The 19932-nt window shown below is 51.1% G+C and overlaps 1 protein-coding gene across 1 annotated transcript in view; it reads left to right on the top strand.

Annotated features, from left to right (window-relative positions):
* LOC309868324 (uncharacterized protein) overlaps window positions 1-19682 on the top strand; it is an 82445-nt gene extending 62763 nt beyond the window's left edge. Inside the window, exon 3 of the mRNA XM_082738124.1 lies at window positions 19597-19682. Within this exon, the coding sequence (XP_082594250.1) occupies window positions 19597-19625 (29 nt within the window). The 3' untranslated portion in view covers window positions 19626-19682. The remainder of the gene's footprint in view (window positions 1-19596) is intronic.
* The last annotated feature ends 250 nt before the right edge of the window (window positions 19683-19932 follow it).

Genomic DNA, 19932 nt, shown 5'->3' with positions numbered 1-19932 from the left:
ATCTTCGAGACCGGGGTTGTGGTGAGGGAGATGGTCTGCTCTGCCCTGTCCAGTACAGCGGTCATGAGTTACATGTGGCTAGCAAGCCTTGGAAATGTGGCTAGTGTGCCTGAGGAATGGAACTTCTAATTGTACTTTTCTTTAATTAAAATTTAAATTTAAGTGGGTCCCCCCATTGCTTGTGGTTGCCATATTGGACAGTACTGGTCTGCACCAGCAGTGTCCACTTACAACGCTGCTGCACACCGGTGGGTCACCTCTGGTGTGAGATGTGTCAGGAGTCCGTGAATTGCTCTTGGTGACAAATGACTGAGCTGCATGAATGGTTTGTATATGTGTGTGGGCATGGCTTGGTGGGTGAAGGCCTGGCCCTGGGGGAGTCTGGCCTGGTCACATTTGGAGATTGAGTTACAGGGTCCGGTTGGGGGAATAGGAGGGGAGAAGCCTTGGGCTCTGATTGATCTGGGGAAAACTGCAGGAATCACTGCTCAGATTGTCTTTAGAGGAAGGGGACGGGGCGGCTACATCCTGGGAATGTTGACGAGAAGGCAGAGTCAGTTTTTTGGGTGCTGGAGGACCCCTGAGAGACCATCTAGACTAGCCTGCCCATTTTATTTTATTTTATTTTTTTATTTTTATTTTTATTTTTTTAAAGATTTTATTTATTTTTTTGACAGAGAGAAATCACAAGTAGATGGAGAGGCAGGCAGAGAGAGAGAGGGAAGCAGGCTCTCTGCTGAGCAGAGAGCCCGATGCGGGACTCGATTCCAGGACTCTGAGATCATGACCTGAGCCGAAGGCAGCGGCTTAACCCACTGAGCCACCCAGGCGCCCTAGCCTGCCCATTTTAAAGAAGAAACTGAGGCCTATTGTATATGGGGGACCTGTCATGGACCAGGGTGTAGTTCCTCTTCTTAGAAGAATGACTCTATAAAGTAGATATTATCGTACTCATGTCGCAGATGAGACAACCAGAGATCAAAGTCATGAAGCTTTTAGTAGAATCAGGATTGATTCCGAGTCCATTGGGAGCACACGCTTCATTTGTGATGGAATCCGCATCTGCTGACAGGCAAGCATCCACTTGTAGGCCACATGCTTTCCACCATGTTGGGATGGGGGTCAGGACTTGGCGCTCCTTCCTGCAGCCTGTGACCTGTGGAATAGCTGGTGGGGGGCGGGGGGCTCAGGTCCCATGTGTGTGGAGGAGGCAGAATGTTTGCAGGGAGTGTGGCCCATGGCAGCGTGGGGCTGCCTGCTCCAAGGCCCAGAGTACGCAGCCATGCCATGGAGTGGTCTGCTATTTGTGGAATCTAGAGACACCTGCCCGCCTGGAGGGCCAGGAGAGAAAACGCAAGCAAGGCCAGAGGTGGGCCGAAGGCTCACATTCCACTCCTGAAGAAGTGTGCAGAGGGGACCTGTCCTCTCCTTCCTCACCAGCTCCAGCGGGGGAAGGGCCCTCCCTCTGTCCAGCTGTTGTTCCCCCCCTTCATCCCCCGCCACTGCAGCTGTCCTGGCTCCATCAATCTCATCCAAGGCTGGCTGGAAGGAGGAGGATGAGGGAAGAGGGGCCTCTCAGGCCTGTCCCTCTGAGGTGCCTTTGGCTCCTGCCTCTAAGTGGTGTCTCCAGTTAGACAGACTGCCCCACCGCTGGGTAAACTGTGGGCTGTGGGCAGCTCAGCTCTCAGCCTGCCGTCACTGTCCCTCCAGAAGGCGGCTTCTTTATTGAGAAGAAGAAAAATAGTTAAGTTCTTCCTTTAACTCTGCTGGGCACACAGCACCTTCCTAACCTTCTCCTCGCTTGGCGCGTCTTTGCTGTGCTATAATTTTCATGAATGAATAAATGAACGGCCCTTCGGCTACATCCAGGGCAGGCCTGAGATGAAGGGCCTGGCTGGGGCTCTGTTCCTCCTGATGGTCTGACACTGGAGGGGCTGCATGTTCCGGGGGCAGCTTTGCGGGTATCAAACAACAGTAGGTTTTGTCCTCCCAGTCTGGACGGGAGGTGGAGAGATGTCAGTCCTGCAGCCAAGTGTGCACCTAGCCTTGTTCTCTCTTCTTCTCTTCTCTTTTCTTTTCTAATTTGGAAATTTAGCTGGGTCCTTGAAAGCTGTAATGCCTTGCATTCTATTGGAGCTCAAAGGAGAGGTGAAAAGAGGAATTAATCCTTTCTTAGGCAGACCTCAGTTTGCCAGCCTACAGAATGGGGAGGAGCTTTGCCACCCTCTTTCAGTCCAATAGCTAACAGCATGATGACATAAAAAGTTGATGTGAGCTCTTTGGAAAAAAAGCTCTAGGAGAGTCAGTCCACCCCCCCCCCCCCACCTTTCTTAGCTTCATCCGGTCCCAGCACAGGACTGAATGGGTGTTAGCCAAATAATATACATCAGTGCTTCCAGACCTGGCGTTGAGTTAGAAACATCTGGGGAGCTTTTTAATAATTCAGACTCCTGGGCCCCTAGCCCAGATCTTCTGAGCCTGCAACTCTGGGAGCAGGGCAGGAATCTGTATTTTGAAAAGCTCTTCAGATGATTTCAGTGCAGAGTTAGGCTTGGGAAGGTCCCTCTTTCGTACCTCTGAGGAGGAATCTGGTAAACAGATAGTTGTGAGTGCTGTCTTCTGCAATGTGCCTGGCTTCAAGGAGCCTTTCCCCCTGCATTCATTCATCGGCTCACTCATTCAAGCAGCTGCCATTAACGTTGGATGAGTGTCTGTGGCGCGTCAGGTGCGGCTCTGGGCAGAGGGGTGCAGGCAGAATTAGGTGAGGCATGTTTCCCTGAGGGAGTACATGGCCTGTGGGGGAGATAGGCGAAAACACAAGAACGCTACCAGTTGTAATAAGGCGTGAAAGGTGGGGTGCTGTGGATCCCCATGGAGGGCTGCGGTGTTTAGCTGGATTCAGAAACCACGTTGAAGACCTGTTCGTCTGTTTCATTTTTTTTTTTTTTTTTGCCAGAGTCACAGGCTTACTTACCCCTTCTGGGCATAAGTGAACAGGAAGGGGCCTTACCGATACCCTCATTCTTACACAGGGGCAGTGGAGGCCCAGAGAGGCTGAGAGGCTTGCCTGAGGTCACCCAGCGAGCCAGGTGGTGTTGGTGTTGGGACAGGAGCTGGGGGTGGGGAAGGTCCGCTCTTGGGAAGAGTGGGTCATGACACACGCACTGGAGGGTGGTATATCTGGAGTGACGTGTGGCCTCAGTCTTGGTTCCAGCCATGTGGCTGAGGTGAATCTCCTGGATTCCTAGACTTCATGTCTGCAGTAGTAGAATAACATACCCACTTCTCTGCAAGTTCTTAGAATGAGCAGTATTGTGCACCCAGTCCAGGCAAGGTGCTTCATATTCTGGCTCTTTCCTCTCCACGGTTTTATGGGTTCTCTCTTTAAGTGAAGCTAGCATGTTTCTTTGGCCTCAACTTTCCAAGTCCTCCTCCTAGCTGGGGGTTGTCTTCCGCTCATTCTCACTGCAGGGCCGGTTCTGGGGGCTAAGTTCCAGGCCCTGCAGGATAGCGTGTGCTATCCCTTCTTCCTCCCGCCCCGGGGAGCTGAGCCCCCAAGTGAACCCAGTACTCCCTGCACAGCCCCGTGCAAATTGCTGGAGCACTCAGAATGCCTCCCTGCTCAGTAAGGCTCCTTCATCCAAGCCTTTGTCCTTCCGCTCGACATTCAACTCTGTCAACATTTTTTCCCAATGAAGTTCTTCCTCCCCCTGCAGTCCCCAGTCTCCAGCCCGCTTCTCTAGCCAGGGACACAGTTGGATTGCAGTTGCTAGCACTTCCTGGAGATCAGGTCCCTGAAGAGCTATAAAAGTCCAGGAGTGTCTCTGGCCACCTCTCCACGTGGTTCTTGGAGCCTGGCGTGGCCAGGGCGCGCTCTCGCACAGCGGTGGAGCCTGGGAGCAGGCGTGCGTTCGGCTTGAAGGGAGGCTCTCTGCTGCATTACCTATGTCACTGTCTCTGGCTGCCAGCGTGCATTTCTTAAAGGATTTGCTGATTACAGGCTCCGGAGGGCTCCCCCGCCCCCCCACTAGACGGAATTGGGCACCAAGCCCCAGTGGGGGTGGATTTGGGTAATGGCTGGGCTGCATGCCTCCCATTCTTTTCTCACAGGAAAAAGTGCCTGGAAATAACCCTGGGGTGGGGATTGCTTACAGGGGGAGCGGCCGGCTGCCTGCTGCTGGAGTCTGTTCCATCCCGTTGGCCCTCTGCTGCCCTTCCCTCCCCTCTCCCCTCCGGCAGATGCCACCAGCTGGGCAGGCACCGGGCTTGCAGATGCCCCTGGGTGGCTTAATGACCTGACCAGCTGGGCTGTCCTCTTCCCACCCTTGCTTGTTCCTCGGGACTGTGGCCCTGGTCCTGGGGACTCCCTCTGTGAACCTCAGGATAGGGCAGCAGTGAATGCCTCCCTCCCTCTTCCCGACTCCCTACCTCCACTTTTCTTTTCTTTCTTTCTTTTTTTTTTTTTAATTTTTAAAAGCAGCCAGTTTTTGGAATTGAAAAGTAAAAGCCCAACAATTGTGTATAAGTGAATTTCCCTGAAAATGCGATGCCTGCTGGATTTGGGGTATGATTCTCAAGGAGGTTTCTTCCTTCTTCAGCTCGCTCTCTGGGTCCCAGGGGGATTTCACTGCAGGAAATCTCTCCCTGGGGAGTCTGAGCAGCTTGGAGAGTGTACATGAGAACATGCATCTCGTTCTGTTCTCTGTGAGTGCTTACGTTAAGGCAGCCACCTCACAGCCCCTCGGCCCCTGGCCACCGCAAGTCGCATCTTCTGGTTGTCCACGTGGCCCTGATATTCTGTCCCTCACTCACCTTCCCCCGGGCTCGCAGGGGGCTTGGCTTGATGCTATGGGGGTCCCCCTCCTTTTAGGAGGTGCTTTGGTGGTCCCCCGTCCTGATGCTCAGCCTCTGCCCGACTGGTTCCTAAGTCCCCAGCTATGGGCAGGACGAAACATGTACTGGAAAAGCGTGAGGGATGGAACTGCTGCTGTGGCCACTTCCGCCTGGACGCCTTGGAGCTGGTGTCTTTCCTCAGGTGTCCAGGGCATGGGGGCTCTGAAACCACGGCCGGGCAGCAGAGCTGTGGAGGGCCACACATGTGAAGGGGGGTCCCGGGTGGTAGCCCCTCAGTGAGGAGTGTGTGGGGGGGACGAAGCTCATGGGTGGTACCCCCCAACCCTGCAGACTGATCTATGGCAAAGCCTCTGACTCCTGCAGGACTCCCAGAAGGCCCTGAGCCAGGGGGACGTTGGCCACCTAGCCCTCCTCCTCATCTGCTTTTAGAGCATGCTGAGTTGTCTTGGGGTCAGGAGCTGGCTGGGTGCTTAGAAACAAACACTGATCCTGTAACTAATACTGTAGGACAAGAGTACAAATCAAAGGAATGAGGAGAAAAACAATGCCTCCCAAACCTGCCGCGGCGACAAATCAACCTTCCATTTTCGAGGGTGGCTTCAGTCCGTATTTACTGGCAGGCATAATTTTCCCATGATTATAGTCATAGTGGAGATAGAATTTTGCATTCTTTTTGCTTTAATATTCTACCACGAGCTACATAATCATCACAATTAGACTTTTAAGTGCCTACATAGTAATCACCGAGTATTTATCAATTTTCCCATTGTCGAACATTTAGTTGGTTCCCACTTTTTTTTGACTTGCCTTGCAATGATGCAGGAAACTGCACTGATCCACAGCGGTATGTTCTCTACAGGGTACGTGTGTGTGTGTGTGTGTGTGTGTGTGTGTGTGTGTGAGTGTGCCTCCTTTTCCTCTCTCCCCGCCCCTCTCTTTCTTTCTCCCCCTTTTGTATTATTATCTAGGATGAGTCAAGAAGCCAGGCATTCTTTCCTAGAGTAATGGGAGATCTCATTCTGGGCTGTTAAATGCCTGCCGGAAGTCAGGTGCCCGCAAGCAGCCGCGGGATTTAGCTCAGATCTTGGTCTAAGTCTGGCCTTAGACATGAGCCTCGGAAGTGAGTTAGGTAGCGGGGTTTTAAAGGCGGTAGCTCCGCATTTCTATTGTCGTTCTGGCTCTGAAGCCTGCTGGCCTGGGTACACGGATTTGGATGAGACATGTTAAACTCCTTGGGTAATTCTCTAAGTGCACGCCCCCAATGGACCCCACTGAAAGTGCAAGAAAGCTCCAGATCTCCCGCTCAGGGATCTTATAGCCCCAAATGACCACAGGCTCCCCCCCCCCGTTTAGCCATATGCAACCAAACCGTATGCAAAGCTGCCAGCTCCAAGGAGGGACATGGGCCAGGGTCTGTGGAACGTGAGCTTGGTATGGCCAGATCTTCGGTTTGCAGCGGAAGCTGGAACTTCCAAGTCTGGGGTAAAATCTCCTGATTTTTCACTATTGATGACTGATTTAAAAAAAAAAAAGGGAAACATGGTACAGAGCAAACAAAACATATCTGTGGCTTAGGGTGCTGGCCTGGTAGCCCTGCTATAATGTGAGGGATCCGTTGTTACACTGAGCCCTTTGGGGAGGGTATGCAGAGCATAAAGCTGTCCAGTTAATACTGAGGGTGGGGAGAGGAACAGTTTGCACATAGAACAACACCACGGAGCAGAACATGATTGGACACTCCGGTGAGACGGAAGATGGGCCATTCTGGAAGCACCCGGGCTGGGGTGGTTGGTTCTGTTGTGAGGGTTTAGGAAATTGTCACTTACACTCTGTACATTGGTCAGCGATGAGACCGGCGGCTCTGTGTCTGTCAGTCTGTCGTTTTCTCGTCCCTCCAGCCAGGCCGGGGCGAGGAGCTAGGACTCAAGTGAGAGTGGGCTTGAAGCACGGAGTCGGAGCTGGGGAAATTGGATTAGGTGGGCGCTGAGTAAATTGCTTTTCCTCCGTCTTCCCATCCGTGCAAGTGAGGAAAGTCATCCCCCTTGGGCAGTTAGTGAGTGTTTATTGTAGGCACACTGGAGGCAGAGTTGCTGGGGGCCCTCTCCTCAACCTCCCCGCCCTCCAAGAGCTGCAGAGAAGACGAAGGAGGATCCGTCTGAAGTGCTTTGAACTCCTCAGGAAGGAGAAGGGACTGGAAGACGCCAGCATCACTCCATGGTTTCCCTAGATGACAGCCTTGACGTATGATCCTAGTGATACTTAAGAAGAACGACTTGCTAGGGAAATAAACACCCTGTGTTTTTTATTATTTATTAAAAAAACAAAGCTTTTCTCCGCTGGGAGGTTTCAGATCACTGACAATGTCAGGTCCAATTTTCTTCTATTAATAATAGGTCGGTATCCTTCCCAGCTTGTGTCAGGAGCATCGGGAAGTTTGTCTAGCTTTGGCGTGTGATGACTACCCGAGGGGAAGCGAACATGGTTTTGGAGAATTGAAAGGTTGTGTGGTGCCTGGGCCCGGATCTCGTGAACAGCCGTAAAGACTCGCTACCCTCTTGGTGCTGGGCGCTCTGCCAGATCCTTTATCTGAGTTCTCTCTCGTAATCTCCTCCAGGATTGGGACTAGTGAGGGGCAGCTGTTGGGAGGGATCCCCAGTGGTCAGGAGAGAGGGAGCTAATGGGGATATGCACTGTCTCCCGATAGGGTAGACTCTTGGAGCTTGGAACCCAGGCGAGACCTGGGCTTTGCATCTGGGGCTTGAGAGGAACCCAGGGACCAAGAACATCATGGGGGAAGTGACGTTGTGCCAACAGGGTGGAAGACTAGGCTAGCTGGAGGGTTTTCTGTAGGAGAAGTGCCGGGGGCCAGGGCCTCAGCTGAGGCGCGTCCTAGCTGACTTGAGGGCCTTCACGTTTGGACCTTGACTAACTACAGTATCTGCGGTACTGAGAGTGAATTCTCCCCTCGGAGCCTCATGGCAGGCCTGTGAGGGAGGGAAGAGCAGGCTTTGTTATTTCCACCTGAGTCACGTTAAATGTGATATGGCTTAAAAATGTGGGTTTTGAAGCTCGACAAACCTGAGTTTAAGCGTGGTTTTCTGACCTATTTTACTTCTGGACCCCAGTTGCTCCACCTGCAAAACAGGGAGACTAATACTTACCTCACAGGGTGTTTTGTAAGGACTAAAAGCCTAACGTAGCCCCCGGCACCTAGTAGACACTGAATAATTCGTTGTGGCTGTTGCTGTCAGTGAAGGCCTAGGGAGGGGTGTCTGACTCAAAGTCACAAAGCTGGAAAGGGGAGCACATCCAGGACTCGAACCAAGGACTCTTTCGACGTCTTGTGCTGTCTTCCCCATTCTCTATGTGTACCTGGACCCTTTCTCTCCCTCCCTGATCAGGGGATGCTTGGCAGCCATTGGTGGGCAGGTGTTAGGGCTGTCCCTGCTGCACTGTAAGGTACGGGCCGTGTCCCCGCATTCCATAGGGTATAGGGTGCCGGCAGAGCAGTACACCCTGAGGAAAACAGAGTAGAAATGTACCAGAGCTTTTGTTCACTAGGTAACTCCATTGTGTCTTCCTCCTCATCCCCACCCCTCCCTTTAGCTCCAAAAAAAAAGAAAAGAAAGAAAAGAAAGAAAAGAAAACCCACCATAGAAAAGATGAAGGGCTGTCAGCACCAGATCACAACATGGGCTCTGGGAATTGGCGGCTTTTCAGTGCCTGCAGAGTTCCCTCCTCTTCTCTCTTGCCCCAACTTCTTGCTTTCCCAAGTCTAATTAAGATAAGTCCAAGAGAGCTTCCCTAGAAGCAGGGCGCTCTCCCCTTCCCTGAATCCCACTGGCTTCTTCCCATCAGCTGTGCTCTTGGCCATCCTCCCCTGTCCCATGAATGCTTCATCCAAGAGCTCTTGAAGTGGCTGCCCTGGCCACTTGCTAGCCGCTGGGGTGCCACCTTTCCCGGAGCGCTCCCCAGGTGATGCCCACTTCTGTCCCAGAACCTTCAGTGGCTCCCTGTTACTTACCTCAAGTTCATGCCTCTAAGCGTGGTGTGCAGAGCTCTCCAGGATCTGACCTCAGCCCACCTTTGCTTTGTAATCCCCCGCTGTTCCCTGTACAAAGCATATGCTTCCGTTGCTCTGGCCAACTTGCTATTTCCTGAACAGGTCTGGAAATTACCTGCCTTTGGTCACGCGGTTCCTTTTGCTTGGAAAGCCCTCACCCAGTGGAATTGGGCCCATTCTTCAAGGATTAGCTGAAGTGCCAAGTGTTCTGTAGAGCACATCTTGCTCAGGACCGAGCTCCTATTTCACATGGCACACAACAGATACGGAATTCATGTAGAATTTGCTCACGCACTCTGCTGGCGCAGTGTGGCTCTCTCCCAGGGCCTCCCGAGAGCTCTGCTGTCTGCCCCTTTTCCCACAAGCCGTGGAGCATATTTACTTCTTAATTGCACATGATCTAAGTTCTTAGGCATTTTTCTTAAACTTGAAGTTCTCTTACTTTTCCCATCACTGTCTGTTTAGTTTATGAGCACTTGAGGTTCAGGTGGAAGGAGTGTGTAGTAGAAAGAGAACTAGACTTCAGTGGCAGCTGTGAGTTCTGCTGCCAGCTCTGCCTCTGACCAGCTGTGATCTGGAGCAAGTCGCCCCCATCTCTGGGACTCAGTTTCACATGTGGAAGACAAAGGGGGGTGCCCAGCCAATCTCTAGGGTTTGCGGATGGGGTTTTAAAAATGGTTATGTGTCCTATGTTGAAGTCCTAACCCCTCATTCCTGAAAATGGGACTGTATTTGGAAATAGGATCTTGAAATAGGTCATTAAGGTGGAATGAGGTCATTGGAGTGGGCCCTAATCCAACAGGACGGATGTGCTTTAAGAAGAGGACATTAGGACATAGACATGCACAGAGGAAGGACCATGCAAAGACACGGGAAGAAGATACTGGACCATTTACAAGCCCAGAAGAGAGTCCTCAGGAGAAAGCAAACCTGCAGACACCTTATTTTGAACTTCTAGCTTCCAGCATAAGGAGAAAATCAATTTCTGTGTTTAAGCCACCCAGGCTGTGGCACTTTGTTGTATAGCCCGAGCAAATGAGCACACCCCTTTCATGTTCACAGGGTGGTATAACCATCACCACATCTACTTTTTCAACACCTTATGACCCTCATATTCAACCCCCTACCCATTAACAGTCACTCCTCATTTCTCCCCAGGTCAGCTCTGGGCTACTGCTAACCCATGTTGTGCCTCCATGGACTAGTCCATTCTGGAAATCTCTTATAAGTGGAGTCATACCATGTGGGGTCTTGGGTGACTGCCTTCTCATATTTAGCACAGTGCTTTCAAGGGTTATCCATATTGTAGACTGTACAAGTGTTTCGTTCCTTTGTATGACCGAATAATGACTTGTTTAGGGATGTGCCTGCCATCTTTTGCTTACCTGTTTGTCACTTGATGGGTGTTGGGTCTTCCAGGGTTTTGGCTGATATGACTGATGCTATAATGAGCATCTGTGTGCAAATTTCTGTGTGGACCTGTTATGATTTTTCTTGGTTCCGTACCCAGGAGAGGAAGTGCTGGGTCATACGGTAACTCTATATTTAATGTTTTGAGGCACTACCAAACTGTTTTCCAAAGTGGCTGCTCCCCCTACCAGCAATGTGTACAGGATCATAATTTCTCCACACCCTTGCCAACACTTACTATTGTCTGTGTTGTTGTTGCAATCCCAGTGGGTGGGAGATGGTGTCTCATTATGGCTTTGATCTGCATTTCTCTGGTGATGAGTAATTTTGAGCATCTGTTCATGTACTTGGTTGCTATTTGTGTACCTTCCTTGGAGAAATATCTATTGATGTACTTCGCCTGTTTGGAAATTGAGTTATTTGTCTTTTAATTATTGAGTTATGAGAGTTCTTTATAGATTCTGGATAGAAGCCTCATATCAGATATGTGATCTGCAAATACTCCTTCATGTTCTCTGGGTTGTCTTTTCATTTTCTTGGTGGTGTCATTTGCAGTGTGAAAGTTTTCGATTTGGGTCAAGTCCAAATTATTTAATTTTCCTCCTGTTGCTTTGGCTTTTGGTGTCCCAAGAAACCTTTGCTGAAGCCAACAGCACAAAGATTTACTCCTATGCTTTCTTCTAAGAGTTTTATAGTTTTAGTTCTTACAGTAAGTCCCTGGTCCCTTTTGAGTTAATTTTTGTGTATGGTGTGAGGTAGGGGTCCAACTTCATTTCTTTGCCTGTGGGTATAGGGCTGTCTGGCACTAGCTCCTGAAATGGGTAGGACCTTAAGCGTCACTTGGATCAGCCTGCTGCCTGAGGGGAAAGTGTGGGGCATGACTAGCCTGGGCCCTGGTTTGGGGAGATGCTCTTGGCTGCTCTTCCCTTTCCTTTGGCAGCAGCACCAACACGCAGCTAGCTCAGCAGGCTCTGCTTGGCAGTCCTTTGTGTTGAGAATTTAGAATTCTATGTTTGCTTACCTTGCTCCTCCTAGGGAAAGGTGTTGTTTGCATTTGCTTGCTTAATAATTGGTTCTGATGATGGTGAAGGTCAGAGCAAGAGGATGTGGGTTTCCATCATAGCAAGGGTGTCCCTGACTCGTGAACCCACTGGAAACAGGAGCGGAGAAGTTAGCCACTAGAGAGGTGTCTGGAGTCCCAGCATCCAGTTGGTGGCACTCTTGCAGGCCTTGATCAGGCTGGGAGGAACTGAGCTTGACAACTGAGACCCAAGGTGATGGATGTCTGGGGGGAAAAGAGAAAGAGGACATTTTCAGCTTTTTGGATCCTTTAATCTGACTCTGCTTTACAGGCCAGAGGAGGACCATTTTCTTTCCCCTCAGCACTTTTTCAGCAGAGCAGATAGGTCCCCTGGGTAGATTTAAGGGGAGTTAGTAAGGCAGGTTATGGTTTGATCAGCTCTAGGGTGTCTGTCCCCCTGCTTTCCCAGGCCTCAGAGCGCCGTATTCCTCACCACGGAAGCTGAAGCAGGGACTGAGAACCGGGCAGCCTGCTGGGTAGAGTGCCCATGGGAAGGCAGTGGGGGACGCAGAGGGCACAGGCTTTCTCTTGGCAGGATGGGAATGGGGACCCTTGCTAGTCGTTGGCCAATCTCTCCAGTTGGGCCCAGCTCTCGTCTCCCGGCTCATTCCCATCTTCTTCCAGGGTCCCTGGCTCCCGTCAGCACAGACCTCCATGCTTGTTCGTTCTGTCTGCTCCACATGGGACAACTGCCTGGCACCATAAAGAGTTGTTGAGTAAATGGATGGATGGATGGAAGAATGCTTTTCTCCTGTGTGCTCAGTCTGTTCCTTTCTCCTTATTCCCCAGCGGCCCTCTGGCTGACTTACGGAGCCCATCAGCTGTTCCAGGTCCCGCTTCTGTGTCGTTTCTATGAAACCGAGCTACTGCTCCTCACCCCTGTAATTGAGTATGACGATCTCTTCTCTTTATTCTCTTCCAACCTCTGCTTTGCCACTTTTCCTTTACCACACCCTGGGCTGTGTTAAGATCTTCATAAGTCTTAACCCCAGAATTGAAACTCAGTCCACGAGGCTGGGACCGGGCCTTCTCGTTTTGTATTTTATGGTGTTCCTTCTCCCTGGCGCGCCACCACACCTCGCATGGCGTCTTTCAGACGTTCGTTGCTCAGCAGGGTCTGGTCGGTTACAGAGCCTAGGAGCTCTGGCTCATTGGTGCTGGGTCTCTGCCACCCAGCAGTGTGTTGTGCCTACAGCTTTCTGTTACCCAGAGGATTTTCCTGGGTTTCACATCCCGGAGTAGGAAGCATCTGCAAAGGACAGATGTCAGCGTGTGGCCTTCCCTGGCCATTGTGTATAATTTGCATATCTCTGTGTAGGGAGCATCAGTGGCAGGTCTGCATTATGGAGGTATTATACTCCACTCCAGGCAGGAAGAATTGGAGCAGATAACACATCAGTGGTAATCCCTTTCTCTGCCCTGGAGGATACAGAAAAGCTCTGGTGTGAGTTGCGGCCTGTGGATATTAGAGACTCGCCTGCTATGGTTGCCATAGTGGCTGGGTTTTTCTCTCCATGCTATCAGGCAGCTCTTCCCCAGCCTCCCCTCTTTGCCGAGCCCCCTCCCCACCGGAGTTCCCGACTGGAAGAATGTCGAGCTACGGAGGGGCCTCTGGGAAAGATGGGCAGGGAGGCTCGGGCTTGGTGGCTGCCGAGTCCCTAATGGCCGGCAAGGGGATGGAGGAAGTGATGGTGACCCTCTGTCCCTTCAACAGAAGGGGCTTTCTGTTTCTTAGCACACTTTCCTATAGATTTTCACTTATGACTCTCCCAAGCGTCCTGAGAGCTCTTCAGACCTCTGTTTTCAGACACGGGGTCTGTGGGGCAGAAAGGAAGGTGACTTGTTCCTGAAGTCAGTAGCAGGGAGAGAAGGCAGGTGTCCCCATGGGGTGAGGAGGCCACACCTCACGCCTCGCACATAGTGGGCACCTGAGGCATGTTCATCCAGAAAATGAATGGCGGGGACTCAGTGAAAATGGCTGATTTGAGACAAAAGTAGAGTTTTCTGGGTGTGGCTCCCAACTCAGTCTGGTCTCCTTCACTCTTTGACTCCGTTTCTTGTCCTCCTCTTAGGGGACAGTCACTCTTCCTGGCCCTTGTGCCTAGGATTCCATCCTGCAGAACGACCCTCAGAGTTTCTGGAAAAGGAGATGCGGAGCGTCTGCCCTGGGAGTCAGTGTGGCGTGGCGGCAGGCTGGCAAATTCTTAATGGGAAACCTCTTCCTTGGCTCAAGGTGGAGGTTGCTAATTGATCACAGCAGTCTTTCTTCTGCATCCGACTAAATCCTTTTCAGCATGGCATGCCACGCCACCACCAGCAAAGGGCCAAAGTGGCATTTGGATGTCAAATAGCCTTTACCTCGGGTTTAGTAAAAAGAGCATTAGACTGAGCGTCAGAAGACCTAGCTTTGAACCCTGTCCTCTTCATCTTGCTCTGGGAAACTAAGATAATCCCTGGACGTTTTGGAGCCTTGAACTTTATGGTTTCTCAGGTCCCTCACAGCTCTGAAATCTCAGGATTCTGTGGTTCCCTGGCTGGGAGGGAGAGGCTCCTCATCGTGTAGCCTGGCCACAGAGGGTAGGATTAACCTCCAGGGTCAGCAGGCTTGCAGAGCTCAGGAAATGCCTCTCTGTGATCCGTATTTGGTCCAGAGACAGGTGGTGCAGCCTGGAGGAGGGGAAGTGTGCTCATAGCCCTGGGGCTGGGGGAAGGGAGGCCTAGCTCAGCTGCCCCCTTTTTTTCCCCTAATGAAATGAAGGTCTTCAGGCCGTGTCCTGGGTGCATTTAGATCTTTAGCAAAGAAGCTGGACCCTGTGAGTTAAGTCTCTCAAGTCAAGTACATCCCGCTAATCCCATCACCTTCTGTTGGTTGTGGGGGAAGGAGAGCTGTCAGTGGGGGGTTAGCTGGGAATCAGGTTCTCTCACTCACTTTTCTATAAACTTGGATGAGATGCCTTTCTTTTGGGCCTCTCGAAAGAGCCATTATTTTGGGCCTCACTTGAGCCATTATTCCCTGTACTTTCTTATTTGGTGGGCGAGTCCAGAAATATTTAGAGGGTCATGAACCTGTTTCTTTGCCATCCAGTCAAAGCAGCGTGAGGGTCATGGAGCATTTCTTCCCATTGTATAGAAGGAGCTACTGACCCCGGAGAGAAGTGCTGGCCGGGCGGTGATTGTGCAGGCTGTTCAGGAGGGAGGCACCTTCCGTTTCTGTAAGCCCTCAATGCTGCAGGGGAGCCTTAGTCTATCTGTTTGTGTATTTGTGAGGCGCCCGTGAGATTAGCCACCGAGCAGAGGTTTTATTTATGACGGCGCCTAGAATTCCCGTCCCGCTGCCATCATTGGTGTTGCCAGGCTCCCAGGGGTGTCTTCAGTCTCCCAAGTAATCTGTGTGTCGGCCGTGTTGGAGGGCAGCGGCTTGCGGAGAACAGCCCTCCAGGAGTGGGATCAGCACGGGGCTCTGACCCGGGGCAGCTTTTCCCAGATGTGGGGCAGAAGCTCCAGCGAACAGGGCTGGGAAAGGCAGTGACTAGGGCATGGGGGTTACGGACGTCTGGGTCTGTGTTACCATCAGAATGCTCTAATTTGGTTACTTGTAATAGAGCAGCTGCGGTAACGTGGCATTCATGACTCCTCTTGATTAAAATGGTCGAAATAAGGATTTAACATGGACAAGACCCAGGATGTGAATAATATTCAAGCAGTATTAAGTGGTGTCAACCTAATATATAATTTTTTTCATTAACTTCCACTTAGTGGACATTTATATTTTAATTTGTCACGCGCTTGGTTCTTGAAAGCTGTCATACTGCCTTCTTTAGGCAAATGTTCCATATATTTTTATTTTTCACTAATTTGGGAAAGATTTCTTATTACTGATTAATGAGGTTTTACTAAGAATAGGATCAAAGCATCAGACTATCTAGAGCTGGAAGGTTCCTTAGAGATTATCGCATATTTTTCATTTTGGAGATGAAAAAAATGACACACGCCCACAGGTGACCAGTGGTTCCTTTTACGGAAACAGCTTTGTCCCTTCACGTGAAAGGGCTGCAGGGTGAATAAAAGGGACAGAGATGAAACTTCCAGCCTTTGGTTGAGGGGTGACATATGTAGAAACGTAGCGTCTGTTGAACTCTTACGAAGTGCATGTGTCGATCGCACCAGTACACAGATTTCGAAACAAAGCGTTACCAGCACCCAGAAATCACCCTCCTGCCCCCTTCCCATCACTATTCCCGGGCAAGGGTAGCCACCATCCTGATATTGAATAACATAGCTTTGTTTCTGAGCTGCACATCAGTGGAATCATACAGTGTATGCTCTTCTGTGTCACGTTTCTTTTCCTCAACATTTTTTTTTTCTCCTGTCTTGAGATTCACCCGTGTTGCGGATCATTTGCATTGTTGCATAGTATTCAGCCGTGGACTGACTAGGCCATCATTGATGTAGCTGTTTTACTGCTGGTGGACATTTTGGCAGCTTCTAGACTTTGGTTATTTTTAATCAGACTTCTGTGCTGTATGGCTGGTATACATTTCCCATTGAAACTCAGTTTTCTATGTCGACAGTAAAGGGTGGACATGGAATGTGGGAATAGTGCACTTGCGTACGTAGTTCCTCTTTTCCAAAGTGGCTGTGTCTCAGTCTGGAGTCCCAGCAGCCATGGATGAGAGTTCCGGATGGCCTATATTTATCCCAAGGACTTGGGATTCTCTCTCATTTTTGTTTCAGCCCTTCTGGTAGACATGTGGTAGTTAGTATCTGAGCATGGCTTTTATTTGACTTTGCTGGTGACCAGTGGGGTTGAGCAGTAGGAATGGGACTTGGAGCCCCACTGGAACTTCAGCTCTTCCATCAGGATGTTACTGAAGGTGAGTCAGTGAGGACGTGGAGCCACAAAGACATGTTCTGGGGGCAATAAGTCAATGTATCCCTGCAGCCTAGTTTGGGTTAGTCTAGGGTAGGATAGAGCTAGAGTAGTCTAGCTTGGGTCAGCCTAGTGTAGGATAGAGCTAGAACAGTCTAGCTTGGGTCAGCCTAGAGTAGGGTAAAGCTAGAGGAGTCTAGCTTGGGTCAGCCTAGAGTAGGAAGAGCTAGAGCAGTCTAGCTTGGGTCAGCCTACAGTAGGAAGAGCTAGAGCAGTCTAGCTTGAGTCAGCCTAGAGTAGGATAGAGCTAGAGCAGTCTAGCTTGGGTCAGCCTAGAGTAGGATAGAGCTAGGGCAGTCTAACTTGGGTCAGCCTAGAGTATGAAGACCATAAGCCTTGAGGTGGGGGTTGTGTCATGTGCTTCTGCACCCGCCTTCCCCTTTGGTGGCTGGGATAGTGCCAGGCACATAGGGCTCAGTGAAGACTCGTGCATATCAGCCTGAGGTGCAGCTGGAGGGCACAATGGAGACAGGCTGGTGTAGCTCTGGGGGAGTAGAGCCCATGGTGGGCTGGATTTGGGGCACGCACAGGCCCCTCCAATGTGGCTCCAAGTCCGGGGAGCTGCTGCCCGAGTGCCTGTCATGAGTGTGGCCACCTTGGGTGTCCTCTGCAAGCTTGCAATGGATGGACTGCGAGCTGCTGGGGACAGATGAAGCTGCAATTCAATGCAATTCAATGCAAGGACCAAGGCCAACTGCACTTCCTCCAGGGGCCTTGACTGGCATCACCCAGGTGGGGGGTGGGGGAACCTCTTCTGGGTCTGCAGAGTCCCTGTCTGGGGCAGTGTGCTTGCTTGTACTCACCACCCCCTGAGAATCATACCGCTGGCTCCTTTGGGAGCTCTGGGCCTGCTTCTGGTGTGTCGGGTTTTAGGCATGTGCTTTTGGAGAGAGTGAAGTCAGTAGGGATTCTAGGCCTTTGTAGATGAAGGCACAGCCTGGGGTGATTCCTTGGTTTGGTCTTAGGGAACCCCAGGGTCCAGGGTGAAGGGGCTGCTGTCATGTCACACATAATGCATCAGAAAACATTACAGGGGCCCGGACTTGGGAGCATCCGCAGCCCCATTTTAGCTCAGTCCCCTGCAAAACCAGGGAGCGGGGACCATCAACCCTCCTTGACAAAGAGCCATTCACTCTTTATCATTAAGAAATCTCCTCTCTCTGTGCTGCACCAACTCCTCCCAGATGCTTCAAACCTATTTAGTTGATAAAGTCTTCATAAAATCTTCCCCTCTGGCCTTTTTCTTTCTTTATGCCTCCTTCAATTTAAAGCCAAGAGCCCGTATGTGTGCTTTCCCAGTCTGCAAGCGCCGGATGCTTCAGGGGCTGGAAGAACAAACCCCGGGCTTGGCCTGAAGTTCCCCAGCATCTAGCACGCGGAGCAGAAAACCGGGACCCCAGTAATGAATCTGGGGGTGGGGTACCAGAGCATATGAAGGCCTGGAGGGGAGGAGCCAAAGAGGTGACAATTGGCTTACTCTGTCTTTTCCTCCTCCGGCCCATCCCCCTGCCTCTACTAGTGGAGGGCTACCTCCAGTCTCTACCAGCGGGTGTCTCAAGAGGGGTTACAGGGATGGGGAAGAATAGGGTCTGGGGGCAGAGGATCTGAAGCATCTAGACTCTCTTCCCGGGTCAGGTCCTGCCCGTCCAGGAAGCCAAGACAGCTCCCCCATCCCCCACTTCCCTGTGTGTCTCCGTCAGCAAGACCCTTGTGGAGCAAATGAGTGAATGCAAGGTGGGAAGAGGTCTGTTGCCTGGCCCGCCTCCTTTCCTGGCCGGCACTGGTGTGTGGAGGGATGAGCTCAGGTTTGGCCATGACTCAGGAGCCAGGTAGCGGAGAAACATAAGGTGGTGATCTCATGTGGCATTAAATGGAGCTGGGAACACGAAGTGTGTGCATGCTTATCTGCTTGTCATCTCTCTCCTCCTTCCAGAGCCCCTGGCAGGCAGCAGTTGGCCTGGATGGGACTCTCTACGGATGTTGTTGAGAGGAGAAAACTGGCTCCATTTTCCCATGATGACCATTCCAGCTTCTGGACAGGGGTGTCGGCGAGGGGCGAAGGCCCTCCACTCACAGGGTGCCTTTGCTCGACGGGGCTCTGTCCTTCCTTGTGGCGAGCAGAAGTGCTCACAGTGTGTCAGGTGGTTCGGGATGCTCAGGGTGAGCGACAGCTTGGCTGTAGGCCAGGGGAAGTTAGGATGGACCCTGGCCCTCGTGGAGAGGACCCATGGGAGGAGACTTGACTCTAGGAAGTGGGGCTGGAGTGTTCCTGCGTCCTACTGGGAAGACCTTTGGCTTAGAAATGAGAAGCTCTGATTCCTGGTGCAGACATGACTGAGTTTGGTGTCCTGGGAGAAGTCCCTATCCCCGTTCTCAGTTTCCTCATATGTCAGGTAGCTGCGGGTGTCCCTGCCCTCCCGCCTGCTCAGAACAGTGATAAGGACCATGCAAGTTCACAGTGGGAGTCCAGGGAAAGTGAAAAGTGCTACTTAAAAGTAATATGAGAGCACTATTAATAATAAATACCGTAAACACTGAGAGCCAGTGGTGTCTGTAGGGTTGTGAGTGATTACAGCTGTAGATGCAGGGGTCAAGGTCATGCATACAGAGCCTGACATTTGTGAGGTTCATCTAGCTCTCTTAGCTCACTGGAGAAGGAAGAGGCATGGCATTAGTTTGGAGGGCCTGATAGAGGAGGAAGTTTTGAATGATATTTGAAGGAAAAAGAAGAATATATCAGGCAGCCTGGTGGGCAAGTGATTTCCTTGAGGCCAGAAGTAATTGGGTCTAGGAAGGTGCCCGTCCTGGAGAGGGGTGGAGATGAAGGATTCTGGGGAGCCTTGAGATGTGCTCCATGCCCTGACTTGGACTACATCCCCTTCAGCCCAGTTGTGGGGTCCTTTCCTCATTTCTAGGAGGCAGTGTGGCAACAGAAGGGCTCTGACTGAGGGCTCAGGATGTCTTGGAGAAGGGGCAAGGTGTCCTGAATATCCTCTCTGTCATTTTCTAACTCCTTCTTTTTTTTTTTAAGATTTTATTTATTTATTTGACAGACAGAGATCACAAGTAGGCAGAGAGGGAAGCAGAGAGAGAGAGGGAAGCAGGCTTCTTGCTGAGCAGAGAGCCCGATGTGGGGCTCGATCTCAGGACCCTGAAATCATGACCTGAGCCAAAGGCAGAGGCTTAACCCACTGAGCCACCCAGGTGCCCCCATTTTCTAACTTCTGTGACCTTGAGTAAGTCCCTTTACTTCTCCAGGGTCCTTGTCCTTCATCTGGGAATCATAGTACCTGTCTCCCAGGGCTGCTGTGAGGATTGAGTGAAGCAGAAGAACAGCCTGGAAATTGCAGGTGCTCAATAAATGTCACTTAAATCTGAATTTCCCTCCCATCCATCTCAGTGACGGTGTTTGCAGGAACATTCTAGAGCCTTCTGGTACATCCTCATTTGGTCCATGCCAGGGCTTAGGGTTTTCCTTCCTTTCTGTGGAGGCAGACCTTACAGTTTGTCCAGTTTCGTACCAGCAAACTGTATTCTTGTGTCATTCCTAACCGTGTCCAGTTTGCATCCATAAATCAGGTAGCACGGAGTTTG

Source organism: Mustela nivalis (assembly GCF_964662115.1).
Source record: "Mustela nivalis genome assembly, chromosome: 7".
NCBI classification, from domain to species: domain Eukaryota; kingdom Metazoa; phylum Chordata; class Mammalia; order Carnivora; family Mustelidae; genus Mustela; species Mustela nivalis.
The sequence above is the reverse complement of the archived record's forward strand: the minus strand, read 5'-3'. Positions and strand labels throughout refer to the sequence as shown.